The 16,535-nt window shown below is 36.8% G+C and overlaps 1 protein-coding gene across 1 annotated transcript in view; it reads left to right on the top strand.

Annotated features, from left to right (window-relative positions):
* The first annotated feature begins 6,029 nt into the window (after positions 1-6,029).
* Positions 6,030-16,535, top strand: part of LOC121380441 (kinesin-like protein KIF6) — a 52,086-nt gene continuing 41,580 nt past the window's right edge. The window contains exons 1-3 of the mRNA XM_041509260.1: positions 6,030-6,345; positions 8,744-8,858; positions 10,103-10,253. Coding sequence (XP_041365194.1) covers positions 6,111-6,345; positions 8,744-8,858; positions 10,103-10,253 — 501 coding nt within the window. The 5' untranslated portion in view covers positions 6,030-6,110. The remainder of the gene's footprint in view (positions 6,346-8,743; positions 8,859-10,102; positions 10,254-16,535) is intronic.

The following is a 16,535-nucleotide window of genomic DNA, read 5'->3' as shown; positions in this document are numbered from 1 at the left end:
AAATGTGGAGTGGTTAGTTGCAAGGCACATCCTGTGCACTGCCAAACTGCCAAATTTATACAAAGTGGCACAACATTTAGTCTTTGGTTAATAAAATATTCTTTAAATTAACCACATTTTTATAATTTTCAAGGAAATACTGTACTCTGTATATATCCGAAAATTGGCTATAGAAATATTTGTTCCAGTGTGATCCCTTTAGTCAGTGTTTATTCTGATGTCAAATATTTTTATTTTTGAAACTTATGAACCAAGAAAAAACCCAAAAAATAATTAAATTTTCTTTACGTCTATATACATTCAGGCAATCTGATTGGTTCAGAGGTGCTTGTTTTTTACATTCATATGTCGATGCACCGAAAAAAATTAAGCCAAGCCTACCCCTTCCCCACACACACACACCTTGCCACTTGACTTGCACTACTTTTGTGCAACTAACCGGATTATTCAGGCCAATCTGATTAAAATTAGCTCTACTGGTCTCACCAGTAGATCTAACAGCATTGCGTGGACTCCATGTCCAGATGACATTTCATCTATAAATAACAATTTAAATATCGACCAACTACACTTCGCCTTTTATAACATTATTCGGGAGCATACAAATTCTAAAAATATCGGTCGAGACTATTTGTGCAATAGGCGAACTTGTTGGTCTATTTCAACATTGAAAAAACAGGGGGAAAAGTGCAGTAATAAACTCTGGATTGTATACTAGTATAAACAGATTTTATGGCTATACCATCACATTTTGTTGTTTTTTTGTCTTGAAACAAATTTTATATAAAATTTTATATTGAAATTAGTTTCCGGCATACTTCGTAATTCACCCGAATCATTTCGTATACCCTCAGCATAAACCCGAATGTTTTCAAATCACTGGCATGATTTTGCAAGTAAGGTTTTGATTGGTTGAATGAAAGGTCAACTGGACATGAGCTCCAAAGGTCCACATGTAATAGTGGAGCTAATTTTAATTAGATTGTATTCAGGCAACCATATTTAGATATTTTGAAGAAAACACACATGTAAGATACAAAAGCAATAAAATTGTAACAGATACCATGTAATAGTACACTTTTTTTTATTTGGATAAATCAATGGAAAATGCTATTGCAGAGTAGACATGAATATGTATTGATAAAAAAAAACATCTTCGCTAATGAAACAAGACTCTGTTGGTCGCCAAAGAAATATAGGAAACTTCACACCTTAAACTTACTGGTAAGCTTGCAAAAATTATATAGGACTCTCTAGCTTGGCTAGCATACAAACCTGTAAGTTATTTGTACAAATTACATTAATTCTTCGAAATGACACAGTCAACATATATCTCAAAACCTGGGAAAACACCAGTAACAGGTCATTTCGCCCTTATTACTAGTTCACCCGAGTCGTTTTGAGCAGGGTCGATTCGTATCTCCAACCAAGTCGTTTCGTCCCATGTTTCGATTCGCCCTAATTTTTATTTTGTTAATAAAGTACATTTATTCATTGATTCGTTAACGAGCTACTCTCGATTCACTAATATCAAAACCTATATTAGCTCGGCCATTTACCTTTCGACCGACTGTTCTTAATTGCGCCAAATTCCCTCGATCAAAATTGCGCACCCTTTTCTCTTTGGCATTCAACTGCTCCATTAAAATTCCATAGCACCACCACCACCCCCACCCGCCTGCTACCGATTTGATCGGGCTACTGGTGCTCCCTTGCACCTGCCAGTGCAGGCGGTCCCTCCTCTCCCCTCCCCCCACCTTTCCTGTCATGGACGGAGGAGCCAGCCAAGGCCAGCTCGTGCCCACGACAGGCGTGCACTACAACAGCTTGTTCTGAATGTGCACGTAAAACCCTATGAAATGACATGACATTGATTCATCCTATATCCATTGATTTTTACATGTCAGACATTAAAATCTATATTGCGTGTTTATATTTACAGATAAAAATAATATTATAATTTTATTTCCATCATTTACTCAAGCCATATACACGAAATACGTACAGGCCTTAGATAATATACAGACATTAATAATTAATTAATGAACAGTCACACTGCATCCTACTACTGATGTGCTGTGGTTTCTTATTAAATATAGGGGGCCTACTACATACCCAGCTGAGGTTCAAACGCCGAGTACGGTATGTTGATTTTGCCTAGCTTTAGTTAACAGAAAGTAAACAGCTGATAAGGCATTAATATCCAAAGACAGAAAATTATCTAATATTTGGTAATCAATAATGATTAAACTGTAGAAAAAAATACTTCAAAATTATAATAAATATACTTATTTTGGGGGGTGAAACGACTTGGTACAAATGAGATTTAGGGTGAACCAACGCTGGGTGAATAGGACTACGGGTGAAACAACGCAGTGTTTGAAATGGTTTTAGGACGAAACGACCCGGATTCGAAAACATCAGTGATCTTTTCCATGGTTAACACTGACGTTCTGTACGCATTGCTTACATTTAATTAGCAAAACATTTAGTGTATCTTCTGTTCTACTGGAGGTACACATCAGGGCTCACTGGGTTGGTGGCGGGCTCTAAAGATTTGTGAACAGGGAGTCCTTTACTCCTTATGACACTTAAAATTTTAAAAACAAAATTGCACACTGCTGTTATTGTCGAAAATTAAACGGTTTCCCAGACAATGCATGACTTATTTGTGAATGAGAGAGGGGTGACCCCAACCGTTACGTAATATTTGGGGGGTCTAGCTTTACCGAGCGTTACAGGGGGAGGGAGGGTGTCTAATGTTGACAAAAATAGCGTTACGTAATAGGCCCTATTTGAACGGCCCCAGATTGAGATTCAGTGATAAACAAACTTCAAAGTTGACATAGTTCATTAGTTGTTCAGTATCTTGCTGCAATGTGATAAAGTAATGCTGAAAAAGTAAATAGCTGAAATAACAGCAGATACCTCGAGGTCTTTTTTGTTCGTTTAAGCAAATCAAAAACTAATGTTATTTCCTTGCTAAATTGGATGTAGGGGAAATAACTACAAATTATAGACCTATTCTCAGTCGCGTATGCATCACCTCCATATTTCTTCGTAACAAATGTCAAACATTGGTGTATGTTTGGTTGGATACAGAATGGAATGGAAGCTTAAATCATGGTCATGGTGTTAGTAAAAAAATAAAAATATTAGAGGAATTAAGAATTAGGAAAGTATGCGAGGAAGGACATTCCTTTGGCGCTGTCACTAACCCAAACTCTATTTATGATAAGTATTTATAATATTCTTTATTTGTGACAGTGCCAAAGGAAAGTTCTACCCTTTTATAAATTATATGCACTATCCCACAGACAGGGTAGTACTAGTTCATAAAAATAAACTCGAATGTAAATGCACATTGAGTTTATAAGCCCGGCGCCATTTTCCATTAGCAGATGCAGAGCCATTTACATTCGAGTTTATTTTTATGAACTAGGGGGTATAATATCCGCCCGGTCCCCTCCATTATTATTTTTAGTTAGGGTTAGGGGTTAGGGTTGGGGTTAAGGTTAGGGTTAGGGTTAGGGTTAGGGGAGGGGGGAACCGGGCGGATATTTTTCCGCGGATCGATCCCAGACCGACCGCACATCGAGTTAGCGCTTTACAACTGGGCTATGTCGTGCCCCTCTAACCGTCAGAGACCAATGATCTATATCAATATTGCACAATCTCTGCCTACCAAACGGTGGTCAAAGATTCCCACTAATCATGCACCAACAATCGTATGTTTGATGTTAAATACTTTTAAACATAGATAATTTTCGAGCTCACTAATACAGACACTACAGGAAGAAACCTGACAACACCCCCTTTTAGTTATGTTCCAGTTAAATGTTTATTTGCTGATGGGTTTCTTCCTGTAGTGTGTCTATTAGTGATTAAAATGTGATTTTTTTTTTTATCAGGTAGGTCAAAAATAATTGATGTAAATATATGTAACGTCAAACATAGAATTGTTGTTGTATTAAGGTCGACGACAGTCACTTTTCACACCCTTGTTTTGGCATCCTACACAATAAATATAACATGTCTTACCGTGATTTCACTTCCATATTTCTAAAAGGTACAATTTTTTAATCGCAAGATTTTCTTCAAACACATTCAGGTGCATTAGTAATGTTCAAATAAAAGATTTACAATTGCAATTTTGCATTGGAATATTTCCAGCGTTTTGAAAATGGAAACATCATGTATTCAGTTATAGTTATTGAAATGAAATGCAAAGTGACATCATTGGAATACTGACGTCATTCAAATTCAAAATTAGCTATATTATTACAATGCATCTCCACATTAAAATAATAACTGGTCTACTAATCTTGACCCCTGTCAATATTCAGGCAGACAATGCTGTTTACAGGTTGGTAGTTTTTATTATTCGTAATTCTGGACAAAATATTATGTTTAAGTTTTAAAAGATGAAAGAAATAAAAAGTACCTTTTGTCAAATATATCATATAAAAAAATTATAGTTTGATATGTTTTATTTATTGTATATGAAGCCAAAACAAGTGTGCGAAAAGTGACTGTTGTCGATCTTAAAGAGTGGGAATATTTGACTTATTGTTTGGTAGGTAGAGATTGCACAATATTGATATAGATTGGTCTCTGACAGTTTGAGAGCGTGATAACTGTCCAAATGTCTGTCAGTGTACTTAGGCATAAGAGAGCATGATAGACATTTCAACAGTTATAACACTCATTACAGCCAGAGAAAACTATATCGCAACTGCACAACCTGCACAAATGGTAGTCATTGATTTCCGCTCTAATACAATAACAATCTTATGTCTGATGTTAAATACCTTTACATAGATTATTTTCAAATTTACTGTTGATATTAAGCAATAATGTGCATTAAATATCCTTGAATTTGCATACAAATCCAAAAGCCTTGCCCAAGCATTCAGGGAACATTTTGTTTTCAAAATCTTGATTTGCAGTATTTCTAGTTAATTGATATAATTGATTAGCAACAACTGTTTACTGTTTTAAAATTGTGTAGTGAATCGCGATGTGATACTGAACAAAATGTTCCCTGGCATCCCTTTAGCATGTTTTAAATATAAAACATTTTACAAATAAACCGGCATATTTTTCTAATTACCTTTGGCCAAATTATATGAAATGTTGTTTGGCCGTTGGAAGAAATAATAAATTCACACATACAAAATTATTTAAGACAAAAATACCCTGAGATAAGTACTACAAAATAATACGATGTCTAAAACTGCATTGGTTATACAGATTTTTTTTTTTAGCAAGAACATGTATGTAAATTTTAATAATGTAAAAATATTTTATTTGCCAAAAACCTTTTAAAATGGCTACAAACTCAGGATGGTTTCTCATATGTCTGTCTGTCTGTCTCTGTCTGTCTGTCTGTCTCTCTGTCTCTCTCTCTCTCTCTCTCTCTCTCTCTCTCTCTCTGTCTGTCTGTCTGTCTGTGTCTGTGTCTGTGTCTGTCTGCAGTCTCTGTCTTCCAAATGTCAAAATAACCACGTGTGAGGTGAGAAGATGTGTATTTAATTCCATTATAATGTCAAAGTTTAATAACTACAGTAAGTGATGTTTTTTAATTATTTGTTGTTTTCCTTAGTGGTGAAAAATATAAAAAAAAAAATTCAACTGCTGTCAAAATCCAATCAAATTGTCCTAGAGAAGACCTCTTAGAATAAATCAGCAAATAGCACATAAAACATTATTTAAATTAAGTCAGTTCTTTATACACTACTCAAAACAAGTTAAGAGGCAATGATTTTTTAATCATTTAATTTTTCATGCATTAATATTAGTTCCATTAGTGTGAAATGTTAGCTTTACAAGACATAAATTTAATAATAATTGGTAACTCATTTATTATTCTCGATATATATTCCAAAATATGGACACTGTATCACACAAAACAAAAAATTTCATTCAATGTATGTTATAATTTTATTTTTGTTATTCATGAGTTTATGTTTATAAATCTTAAAATGGCACTATTTTTCAGGCATGGCCAATGTATAAACAGTGTGACACTAATGCAATGGTTGTGACACATGATCCAGTTACATACAAGAGTCTCACACTGTCCTTTCAAATGATGCTACTTAGAAGCCATGGCTCACATCAGGACATATGCCCGTCTCAAGCCAACTGCCGAGCCTTATGATGAGTATGACATCAGTAACAACTGTCTACAAATTCGAGTTCCGGAGGTCTATCGAGACTATGGGTCATCTCCAGGGAAAGTTAAGAGCAACATCTGCTATGATTTCAAATACGACAATGTTTTCAATACAGACATATCTCAGGAGGATGTGTTCAATGCAGTGGCGTATGATATCATTGAAGGTTGGTTGTGGTTTTGCTCAGTAACATATTTATATGAAAGTAAATATATTTCTGTGTAATAACAAATATTTCAGTTCCAAATTCTAATTTGATACCTTAAGGAACTATGATAATATTAAATATAACTGAATTTTGTAAAGCATGATGTACCGGGTAGCTTTTCAAAAGTGGAACTTTAAAAATAAAATTTGAAGATTTATAGCAAACAAGTGTACAGATAAGTGGGTAGAGACAGGTATTTGCTTCTTTTTTAACAGTGTGGTTCCTGTACATTTTGTATGACAGAAGAACAGCAAATATCCTAAACAAACTGTCAAGATCTGTACTTCATTCTCCACTAATCTTATTAAACTACACTACCTAAATTTTGATGAATAATGTTATTTAGATACACAGACAGTATCAGTTTAGTGAGAACAGTGACATGAAGGAAGGAAGAAAGGAAATGTTTTATTTAACGACACACTCAGCACATTTTATTTCATATGAATGAATAACAAGTATCAGTGATTCTGTGAAGGTATTTCATAGTAATAATAGAATGAAAATGTGTGGTAATCTATATGTTACCAGGTCTGTATTTTGTGGTAACCTGTACATGGGTTACCAGATACATTGCCTACTTTGATGTTTGTAATTAGCACTTAGTCCACACTGTAATAGTGGATCATCAGGTTTAAAGGTAGTGTCAACTCAAACAAGAGCCTTATGTGTTGGAAAGATGCATACCCGGACCACCAACACATACTGACACTTTAGCAAATGAAAAATGCATAATTTTAGAGTTAATAAAAAAACATGATTATTTCTGCTAACTGGGGGCAGCCATTTTATTTCGTTTTTGTGACGTCCGGTGGGATAGCTTGGGGCGAAGTGACGTCAGCTCCTGACCATCTCCTGTATGTACAGTGTAAACAAAAGCAGTAATTTTCGACAAGGTGCTTCTCTTTGATCAACCTGACTTGTAAAACAGCATAAATGACGTAATAATATAATATACTTTTTAACTAAATATATTTCAAGTTGCATTAATTAACGGAACGAAATGGGGTTATAGTATTTTTCTCTGTTAAATAATCCAAAGGAAAAATGTACACTATTAGGCCTATTGATATGCTACGTTGGAGCAAACACGACAACCCACGATACCCAAGTGATAATTTTCTTTTCTTTGGGACTACGTAATTGGTCAGTTCTGTGGTTTTAGATGGAAAAGTCTACTTAATCATTAGTTTTACAGAACTATTTACAGTAATAAACCATGTCCATTACCATTTTAGGGGCGACAGGTAATATTCCACAATACCGGTTTGTATTTTTGTGTCTAGACAGCGTCAGTTAATTGGCTCGTCTGGTTACCAATCAAATACACAGCTGCCAATCAGGAATCACAGGTAGAAGCAACTAACAGCATAGACCAATTAACTAAGAAAACACTCCGTGTATCATTTTAGTACGTAGGTTAATGCATGGACAAAATATTGTTAATAATTTCGACTTGTTGTGTAGCCACTTTGACAATAGTATTTTATTTTGTATTGAAAAATAATATATATAGAGCTGAATATACTTATTGCTGGCTTACTGGGATGTGTATTATTACAGAACATGGCAATGTATGACTATTTATCATCCCGCAAAAACCAGGTAGATTGTGTTTCTCTAGTTCTAAGGCTCATTCCTGACGTTACGCGTTAAGTATTGTGTAACCACCAGCTCACCAGAGGGCGTACTCACTGAGATGGTACAAAATGGCTGCACCTGTTATATATAATAGCCATCACATTTAACCGTTTTATTAATTAACTATACGATTATACTTGTTGATATTAAGCAGTAATATGCATTATATATTGTTGAATATGTATACCAGGCCAAATGCCTTAATTGTCCCTGCCTTTAAGGTTAATAGGTACAAGATAATTTATATAAATATCCGTATATTGGCTCAAACCTGTTCTTAGTGCACCACTAGTCCCACTGATAAGCCATGTACATTGACCAATGCTTCACAACCTACAAGTACATAATTGTACCAATCTATGGTGTCTGCTATTCTGTTTGAGAGAAAGTAAATCTATCGCACCAAATTAAAAAAATTATGACAAGATGATCACACATTTCAAAATTTTCATGACTTGCATGTCATCATGGTTATACTTATGTTTCAAAAATGAGTCTTCAATATTCTTCTTAAAAACATATACAATAAATTTAAATAACATAGCTTACAAATTTATCTTATTACCGGTACTATAATAAATGTATGAATTGCAGTGGTTGGTGCAGTAGAAGTAGATTATTTGATTATCGTAAACTAAGTTAAAGTTTCATATCAGAAAATAAGAGTTTTCAAACTTGATTTCTTTATTACAGTATTTTCAAATCCTTTTTGTAGGTTTTTTAAATGGCTACAATGGAACTATATTTGCTTATGGGCAGACAGGAACAGGCAAGACTTACACGGTGGAAGGAAGTGCTAGGAAGTATAGTGAACGTGGCCTTGCTCCCAGGTAAATGAGTTATCAGCAGTTATTGGTTTCACAACCAGCCTTGGTGGCATTGTGGTTAAGCCATCGGACATAAGGCTGGTACATGTAGGTACAGGGTTCGCAGCCCGGTATCGGCTCCCACCCAGAGCGAGTTTTAACGACTCGGTGGGTAAGTGTAAGGCCACTACACCCTCTTCTCTCTCACTAACCACTAACAACTAACAACTAACCCACTGTCCTGGACAGACAGCCCAGACAGCTGAGGTGTGTGCCCAGGACAGCATGTTTGAACCTTAATTGGATATAGGCATGAAAATATGTTGAACTGAAATGAACTGAAATTGGTTTCACAAACACCAGAGATGTGTCCACCTTGGTACTGTCCAAGGCGAAGCCAACTGCCAAATCAACATGTATTTTTAAATTTAGTGTTTTTTGACTGACACACACTTTGAATGATAATGCATTAGAATATTACATCTATAAATATGTGTTAATTATTCTCCCAAAGTGGTAATAAAAGATAGTCTATTGAGGCATGGGCTATGTATTAAATTAGATACTAGTAATGGAAGAATGTGAAGGCTGCTCTTTAGGATAGCTGATCACTTTACAGAAGTGGCCACTAGTCGGGATAATTTACTGCTGATTGTTTCTACCATATTCCATTTTGATCAAAGTATTTTGTGATAAAATAGCTCACCACCTGTGTCATTAGTCAGAACATGTCGTATAAGGGGCACAAGTTCGACCCGTATCCCCCTTTCAATGGTTAGGATAGTTTTAGGGATAGGGTTAGGTTTAGTCTTTGGAGTCTTCGATATAGAGGGGTACGGGTCGAACTCTTTCCTTATAAGGATTGTTTTTAGGAGGTTCTGAATTATAAGAGCAGGGCTAGCTTTAGGTGAGCAGAAAAGTTTGCCAAATTATCTATTGAACTTCAAAAATTTCAGAAAACCAGTTGTTTTCCAACAAAATATCAACTTTTATATGAAATTATTTTGCCAAATCAAAACAAAATTTGCCAGTTGCTTTTAAAATTTGCAGTTGGTGAATTTGGCAAGTGCTAGAGCTAGCACTGCCTAAGAGTACTGTTGATTCATAGTACAAATAAATTATTCTAATGCTATATAATGATATTATAACACATATCTTTTAGCTGTTTTCATTAATAATTATAATAGAAAGATATAGTTTTCAAAGGTTTTGATTTAAAGCATAATTTGGACTAAACAGAGGAGGACTATTATGCTTTTATATTTTAGGGCTTTGTCTATGATCTACCAGGCACTTGCACAACGGCAAGATGAAGAAATAACAGCTCACATATCATACATTGAAATTTATCAGGAAGTGGCCTATGACCTTTTGACTCCAGGAGCACGGACACTTTCCCCTGTTACACCATTTCCTAAGGTACTGAACATTAGAATTAAACACTAAGTGCATGGGGGATGGATGTTTGGCAAGGCCTATATCCCTAAGGTCGACGACAGTCACTCTTCACACCCTTGTTTTGGCTTGGTACACAAATATAATATGTCCAATGTTAAGTTTTTTATTTGATATATTTGGCAAAAGGTACTTTTTATTTCTTTCATCTTTTAAAACTTAAACTTAATATTTTGTTCAGGATTATGAAAAATAAACACATACTGACCTGTAAACAGTGTTGTCTGCTTGTTACAATTTTGACATGGGTCATGGTTAGCAGATGTTTAATGTGGTGAAGCATTGTAATAATATACAGCTAATTTTGAATTTGAATGACGTCAGTATTCCAATGATGTCACTTTACATCTTGTTACAATAACATTAAACTGGGAACATGTTTTTACAATGCTGGAAAAATTTATATTGAACATTACTGATGCGTGGCGGAGCGGATAAGTTTTAACGTACATATATGCCACTGGGGCTTCACACATGCCTGACACAGGCTTAATCTCTGACTTTCACCAGTGACTAAGTCCGGGCCGGGAGGGGGTAAGTTTGAGGTGGGTGGAATTTGCATGTTCAGGACTTGATTCCTCTTGGTCAGCAAGTCTGTGATGACGACGTGGTACCCAGCGCCGCAGATGGTCTTGACAATCCTGTGTATGGTGTGGCTATCCATGTCGACAAGCAGGATTGCTTGATAGAAGACCCCTTGGCGCTGGTGCGTCACTATCAGTCCCGATAGGTTGTTCTTGATCCTGAGTGACTGGAGCTCGTAGTCACTCCCATCTGGCAGTGGCTTTCAGTCGTGGTTGGAATATCAGCCCCTCAGTGTCGCCGGGTCCTGTGGTGTCCCCCTGGATCAGCTGTCGGTATTGGCCCTTGACCTTGCCAATAGCTAAGTGCCATGCTTCTTGTGTGTCGACAGAGGGTAGCGGTTATTACTGATGCACCTTAATGTGTTTGATGAAAATCTGGTAATTAAAAAATTGTACCATTTATGAAATATTTATTTGGTACGAAACCAAAACAAGGGTGCAAAAAGTGACTATTGTCAACATTAAGTCTATATGAAAACGGATGATAGCATCACATTGTGAAGTGCATTAATTGTAAGAACTACGATACTAACAAGTGCGCGCTACACATGCGCAGTCGAGACTACCGGCCCGACCCGGCATGGTTGCATGCACAATGTAACAAGAGAAAATAAACAAATTACACATGCTACACCATTAGTTAGCTTCATACATGGTGTCAGAAGTAAACTGAAAGTGATCGCCAAGTCAACGAATGTTCCACTGTTGTAAGTGACATTGTAAGTTTGACATAAAACACGAAACTTAGAATGGCTGGTAACGCCGCATTGTTAGACAAGGGCCCGAGCATGAACTGGGCTACGGATGACGGGCTTTAAAATTTGGAAGCAAAGATGTGAGCTGCTGTTTACCGGTCCAATGTCCCATATGGACGAAGAAATTAAATGCAAATACCTCCTTTACTGGGCAGGTGAACAAGGTTTAGAACTTTTCAATAGTTGGGGGATGTCCAACGAAGATGAGAAATTACTAGCAAACTACTGGGCAGGGTTCGAAATTTTTACAAAGCCTCAGTCAAATGAGTTAATGGCCTCTTGGGCACTGCATCATATTTCTCAAGAAAATTTATGCATAGAAGAATTTGTGGCCAAGTTACGCATCATGATAAAAGAAGCAGATTATCCTCCTGAACATTATAACCGCTTCCTCAGAGACTTCTTTGTATTTGGCATAAATTCTGATCGAGTCAGAAAAGACTGCTTTAAAGAAGGCAACACACTAACATTCGAAAAAGCCTTGACCCTTGCAAAAGCAGAAGAATCTGCAAACAAACAGCTACAACAAATAAACAAGTCCCAAACAGAAGACATACGCATAGTTAAAAAGAACACAAAGTTCAACAAAAACAGGGATAAAAAGACATTTCATCCCAGTCATGGGGCTAGCCAGAAACACACACAGTCTAACCCTTCCAGGCGTATACCGGATAGAATGTGCCGTTATTGTGGGGTTAACATACATAAACGTGAGCAATGCCCAGCCAGAAATGCAAAATGTCACATTTGCCAAAAATTAGGACATGCAGTCATTGGCAATATTACAGCTCAGAACCTGAACTTGCTGAAATTAAACTGGCTGATTACAATTTCAGCTACCAAAACTGAAAGTAACAAACATATTGGGTTAACAAAGCTGTTTGACATTCGAGGAAAAAACACCCTTTTCCATTAACCAAAGAATACTTGCTTCAAGAGTACAGTGATGTATTCGCAGGGATTGGTCGTTTTCCAGGGCCTGCATATCACATAGAGACAGATCCAGCTGTCCCACCTGTGCAGCATCCACCTAGGCAAGTACCCGTGCATGTGCAGTCAGCCTACAAAGATGAGTTGAACAAACTACAGGAACTAGGAATCCTACAAAAAGTTCAAAACGAGTACACCCCATGGGTAAACTCAACTGTGATAACGTCAAAGCCAAATGTGAGTAAAACCCGATGTGAGTAAAGTGAGCGCTATTGAGCAGATGCCACCTCCACAAAACCTCACAGAACTACAATCCTTTATGGGAATGGTGAACTACTTGAATCGCTTTTCAACAGTCCTAGCTCAAGCATCGGAGCCAATTTGCAAATTAATGAAGAAAGACACTTCCTTCATATGGCAGCCAGAACACCAGAAAACATTCGAGATGGTAAAGGATGTCATCACAAAGTCTCCGGTACTGGCATATTATGATGCCGAAAAACTAAATGTGATCCAGTCGGACACAAGTCTCAAAGGGCTAGGATGCGTACTGATGCAGGATGACAAACCTGTATGCTACGCCAGTCGATCGCTCCCCGATGCTGAGTCTAGATACAGCAACATAGAACGGGAACTCCTAGCTGCATGTTGGGCTCTAGAAAAGTTTAACCATTATGTCTATGGTAAACATGTCATCGTGGAAACTGACCACAAGCCATTAGAAAGCATATGGAAAAAGAGCATTGCAAGTGCATCGCCCAGATTACAGCGTCTACTGCTCAGAATGTCAAAATATGATGTTGAGGTTCAATACTTCACAGGGAAGTCAAATGTGGTGGCTGACGCGTTGTCACGATCGGTTACATGATTGAAGTTGACACCATTACAAGTAGTCTGCCAGCAACTCCAGCTGGAAGAAATCCGTCAGTGTACAACCAAGGATGCAAAATTGTGTCATTTAAAGGACATGATATACCATGGTTGGCCAGAATATAGTAGTGACTGTCTGCCTGATCTGAAAGAATACTGGACTTTCAGAAAAGATTTAAGTGTCGAGAATGGCTTGGTCTTGAAGGGACACCGTCTAGTAATTCCAGACAATCTGCGTCCTCAGATGCTAAATATCGTCCATCAAGGACATCTTGGGTCTGAGAAATGCCAGCTGAAGGCTAAAGATTGCTTGTTCTGGCCTGGTCTCTCAAAAGATATTAAAGAGATGACTGCCTATGTAACACATGCATACAGTTCTCGAAACAGCAGCCCAGGGAAACCTTGTTTCCACACAACGTGCCAAGCTACCCATGGCAAAAGGTAGCCTCTGATCTGTTCAACTACAAATGAGTACAGTACCTAATCACAGCTGATTACTACAGCAAATTCCCAGTTGTCTGAAAACTACAAACTACTTCATCAACATATATCATTCAACAGTTAAAATCCATATTTGCAGAAAATGGAATACCGGAAACCTTGGTTTCGGATAATGGGCCACAGTACAGCAGTCGTGAGTTCGCTTCATTCTGCGAATCATGGGGAATCACTCATGTGACAAGCTCACCCCTCTACCCACAAAGCAATGGATTCATTGAAAGAATGGTACAGACCGTAAAACACTTACTTAAGAAATCTGAAAGTTCCGGACAAGATCCATATCTGGCCTTGTTGGCATATTGAACTACTCCGATCGACAACAAATTAGCAGCACCAGCCAGACTGCTCAACAACAGAGACTATCGAACTCAACTACCATCAAGTGACCGTTTACAACGCCTCCAGTCAGATGATTCAAATGTTGAACAACTTCAACATCGCCAAAACATCCAGAAACACCAATATGACAAAAGATCCAGTGACTTAAGTGAACTTTTTCCCAGACAACATGTTGTTATGTACCAACTGACATCAAACACCTGGATTCCAGCAGAAATAAAAGGTGTCTCCGATAAACCCAGATCGCACATTGTCGAAACTGCTAACGGGGTGGAATATCGTCAGAACCATTCACATCTTAAGCCGGTGAAGACCCAACCACCTGATGGCGAAACTCGACAAGCCGACAACGAAACACAACTGCCTGACAGCGAAACTCGACAAGCCGACAACGAAACACAACCTGCCTGACAGCGAAACAACCCAGGGAGAAGCACAAGATTCAAGGGTGTCACATACTATACCTTCTGAATCACGAACATGTACTACTAGAAGTGGTTGTGTTGTGAAGTCGCCTCAAAGATTAGACTTGTAGTGGCTAAACAGTATTATTACAACTCTATATAATCTAGTCAGATATTAATAAGTAGTCTATGACAATGTGCCAAACCAAGGACAAGACTGTGACCAAATTAGTCATATTACTATCAGAATTAACATTGCAAGAAAGTATCCAAGAAACTTGAGATACTAACAGTTTATTTTATTATTTTGAACTTTTAATTTCTTAAAGAGCTTTATGTTTTAAAACATTTTTTAATATAAGTTAATTGTTCTACAATTGGTACAGCATTTAAAAGTAAGAATATTAGTAATTTTTTCTTATTGTTTTCTAAAAGGCGGAGATGTGAAGTGCATTATTTGTAAGAACTACGGTACTAACAAGTGCGCGCTACACATGCGCAGTCGAGACTATACCGGCCCGACCCGGCATGGTCGCTGGCACAATGTAACAAGAGAAAATAAACAAATTACACATGCTACACCATTAGTTAGCTTCATAACATTCTGTGTGTAGCTACTTGTTTAATAATCCTACACCATATCCATGGCAGTTATATTTCTGTGGAAATGCTACATGTAATACCCAGTATACGATGACTACACAAATAAAACATAAGGAAATATTGATTAAAGTTATTACATTATAGTTGCATTCTGCCAAAAGTTATTATTAGTCCTCTATCGGCCCAACCGGGGGGGGGGGGACTATACTATAGATTTTGTCTGTCTGTCTGTCGTCCATCTGCCCCACATATAGTTTACAGACATATTTTTGGACAATGCCTCCAGATGTTGAGCTGAAATTTAAAGCTTTATCATGTACTGTTTGACTTCCATGGTGATTTACATATTTTTAACCAAAATACAAAAATGTGTTTTCAATAAAAAAAATTGCATTGGCTCAAGATATTGAGCGGATTTTTGTTTTTTATATGGCTTTATTATGTACTATTAAGATCAAGTTTGCCTTTCATGGCGATTTACATATTTTTGACAGAGTTATGGCCCTTCAACTTGAGATATGAAAATTTGGTTGGGCCTGGTTGGGAACATGTATTACTTCAACAGTACTCTCAGAATGCTTGGTTTTGTTTTAAAGTGTAAAGATTATACATTAAAGTACATACTAATAAAACAAATTACAACCAAATAATTTTATTTGCTAGTAAAAAAAAAAAAATTATATGGAAGTTTATAACGGATTAAATACATGCAAGATGTCACTTTTTTATATACACCATATTCATCCATAATCGACTGACATCAGTTCTGTATCTAGAGAACCATTAGAAACTTTCTATAGTCATATTAATATTTTATAATTAGAAATTATCATGTAATCCATATTATGAGAACTCATTTAGTGTCCTATTTATAATATATTTCTGTGGAGTGGTGCATATAAAAGATTTCTTGCTACAAATAGAACAAAATGTAGTTGGTTTCCTTTCTAAGACTATATGTCAGATTACCAAATGTTTGACATCCAGTAGCCAGTGATTAATAAATCAATGTGCTCTAGTGGTGTCATTAACAGGGAACATTTGAAGAGTTCAGGCGCAAAACGCGATATAAACCATTTTCTTTCTAGTTTTTAGTTAAAGCCATTATTGTATGTCAGTAAGGGCTAATCGTAGGCCCGCTGATTTGCTGCAAAACGTGATTGATCCTTATGAAATTGTATTGGGTAAATCCCGGTTTTCTTTATCAAAACGCGATATACGTCAATTAAAAAAACAATTTTTACTGAAAATGTAAAATGG

This window comes from Gigantopelta aegis, chromosome 9, assembly GCF_016097555.1.
Source record: "Gigantopelta aegis isolate Gae_Host chromosome 9, Gae_host_genome, whole genome shotgun sequence".
Lineage (NCBI taxonomy): Eukaryota > Metazoa > Mollusca > Gastropoda > Neomphalida > Peltospiridae > Gigantopelta > Gigantopelta aegis.
This window is presented reverse-complemented; position numbering and strand designations above follow the sequence as displayed.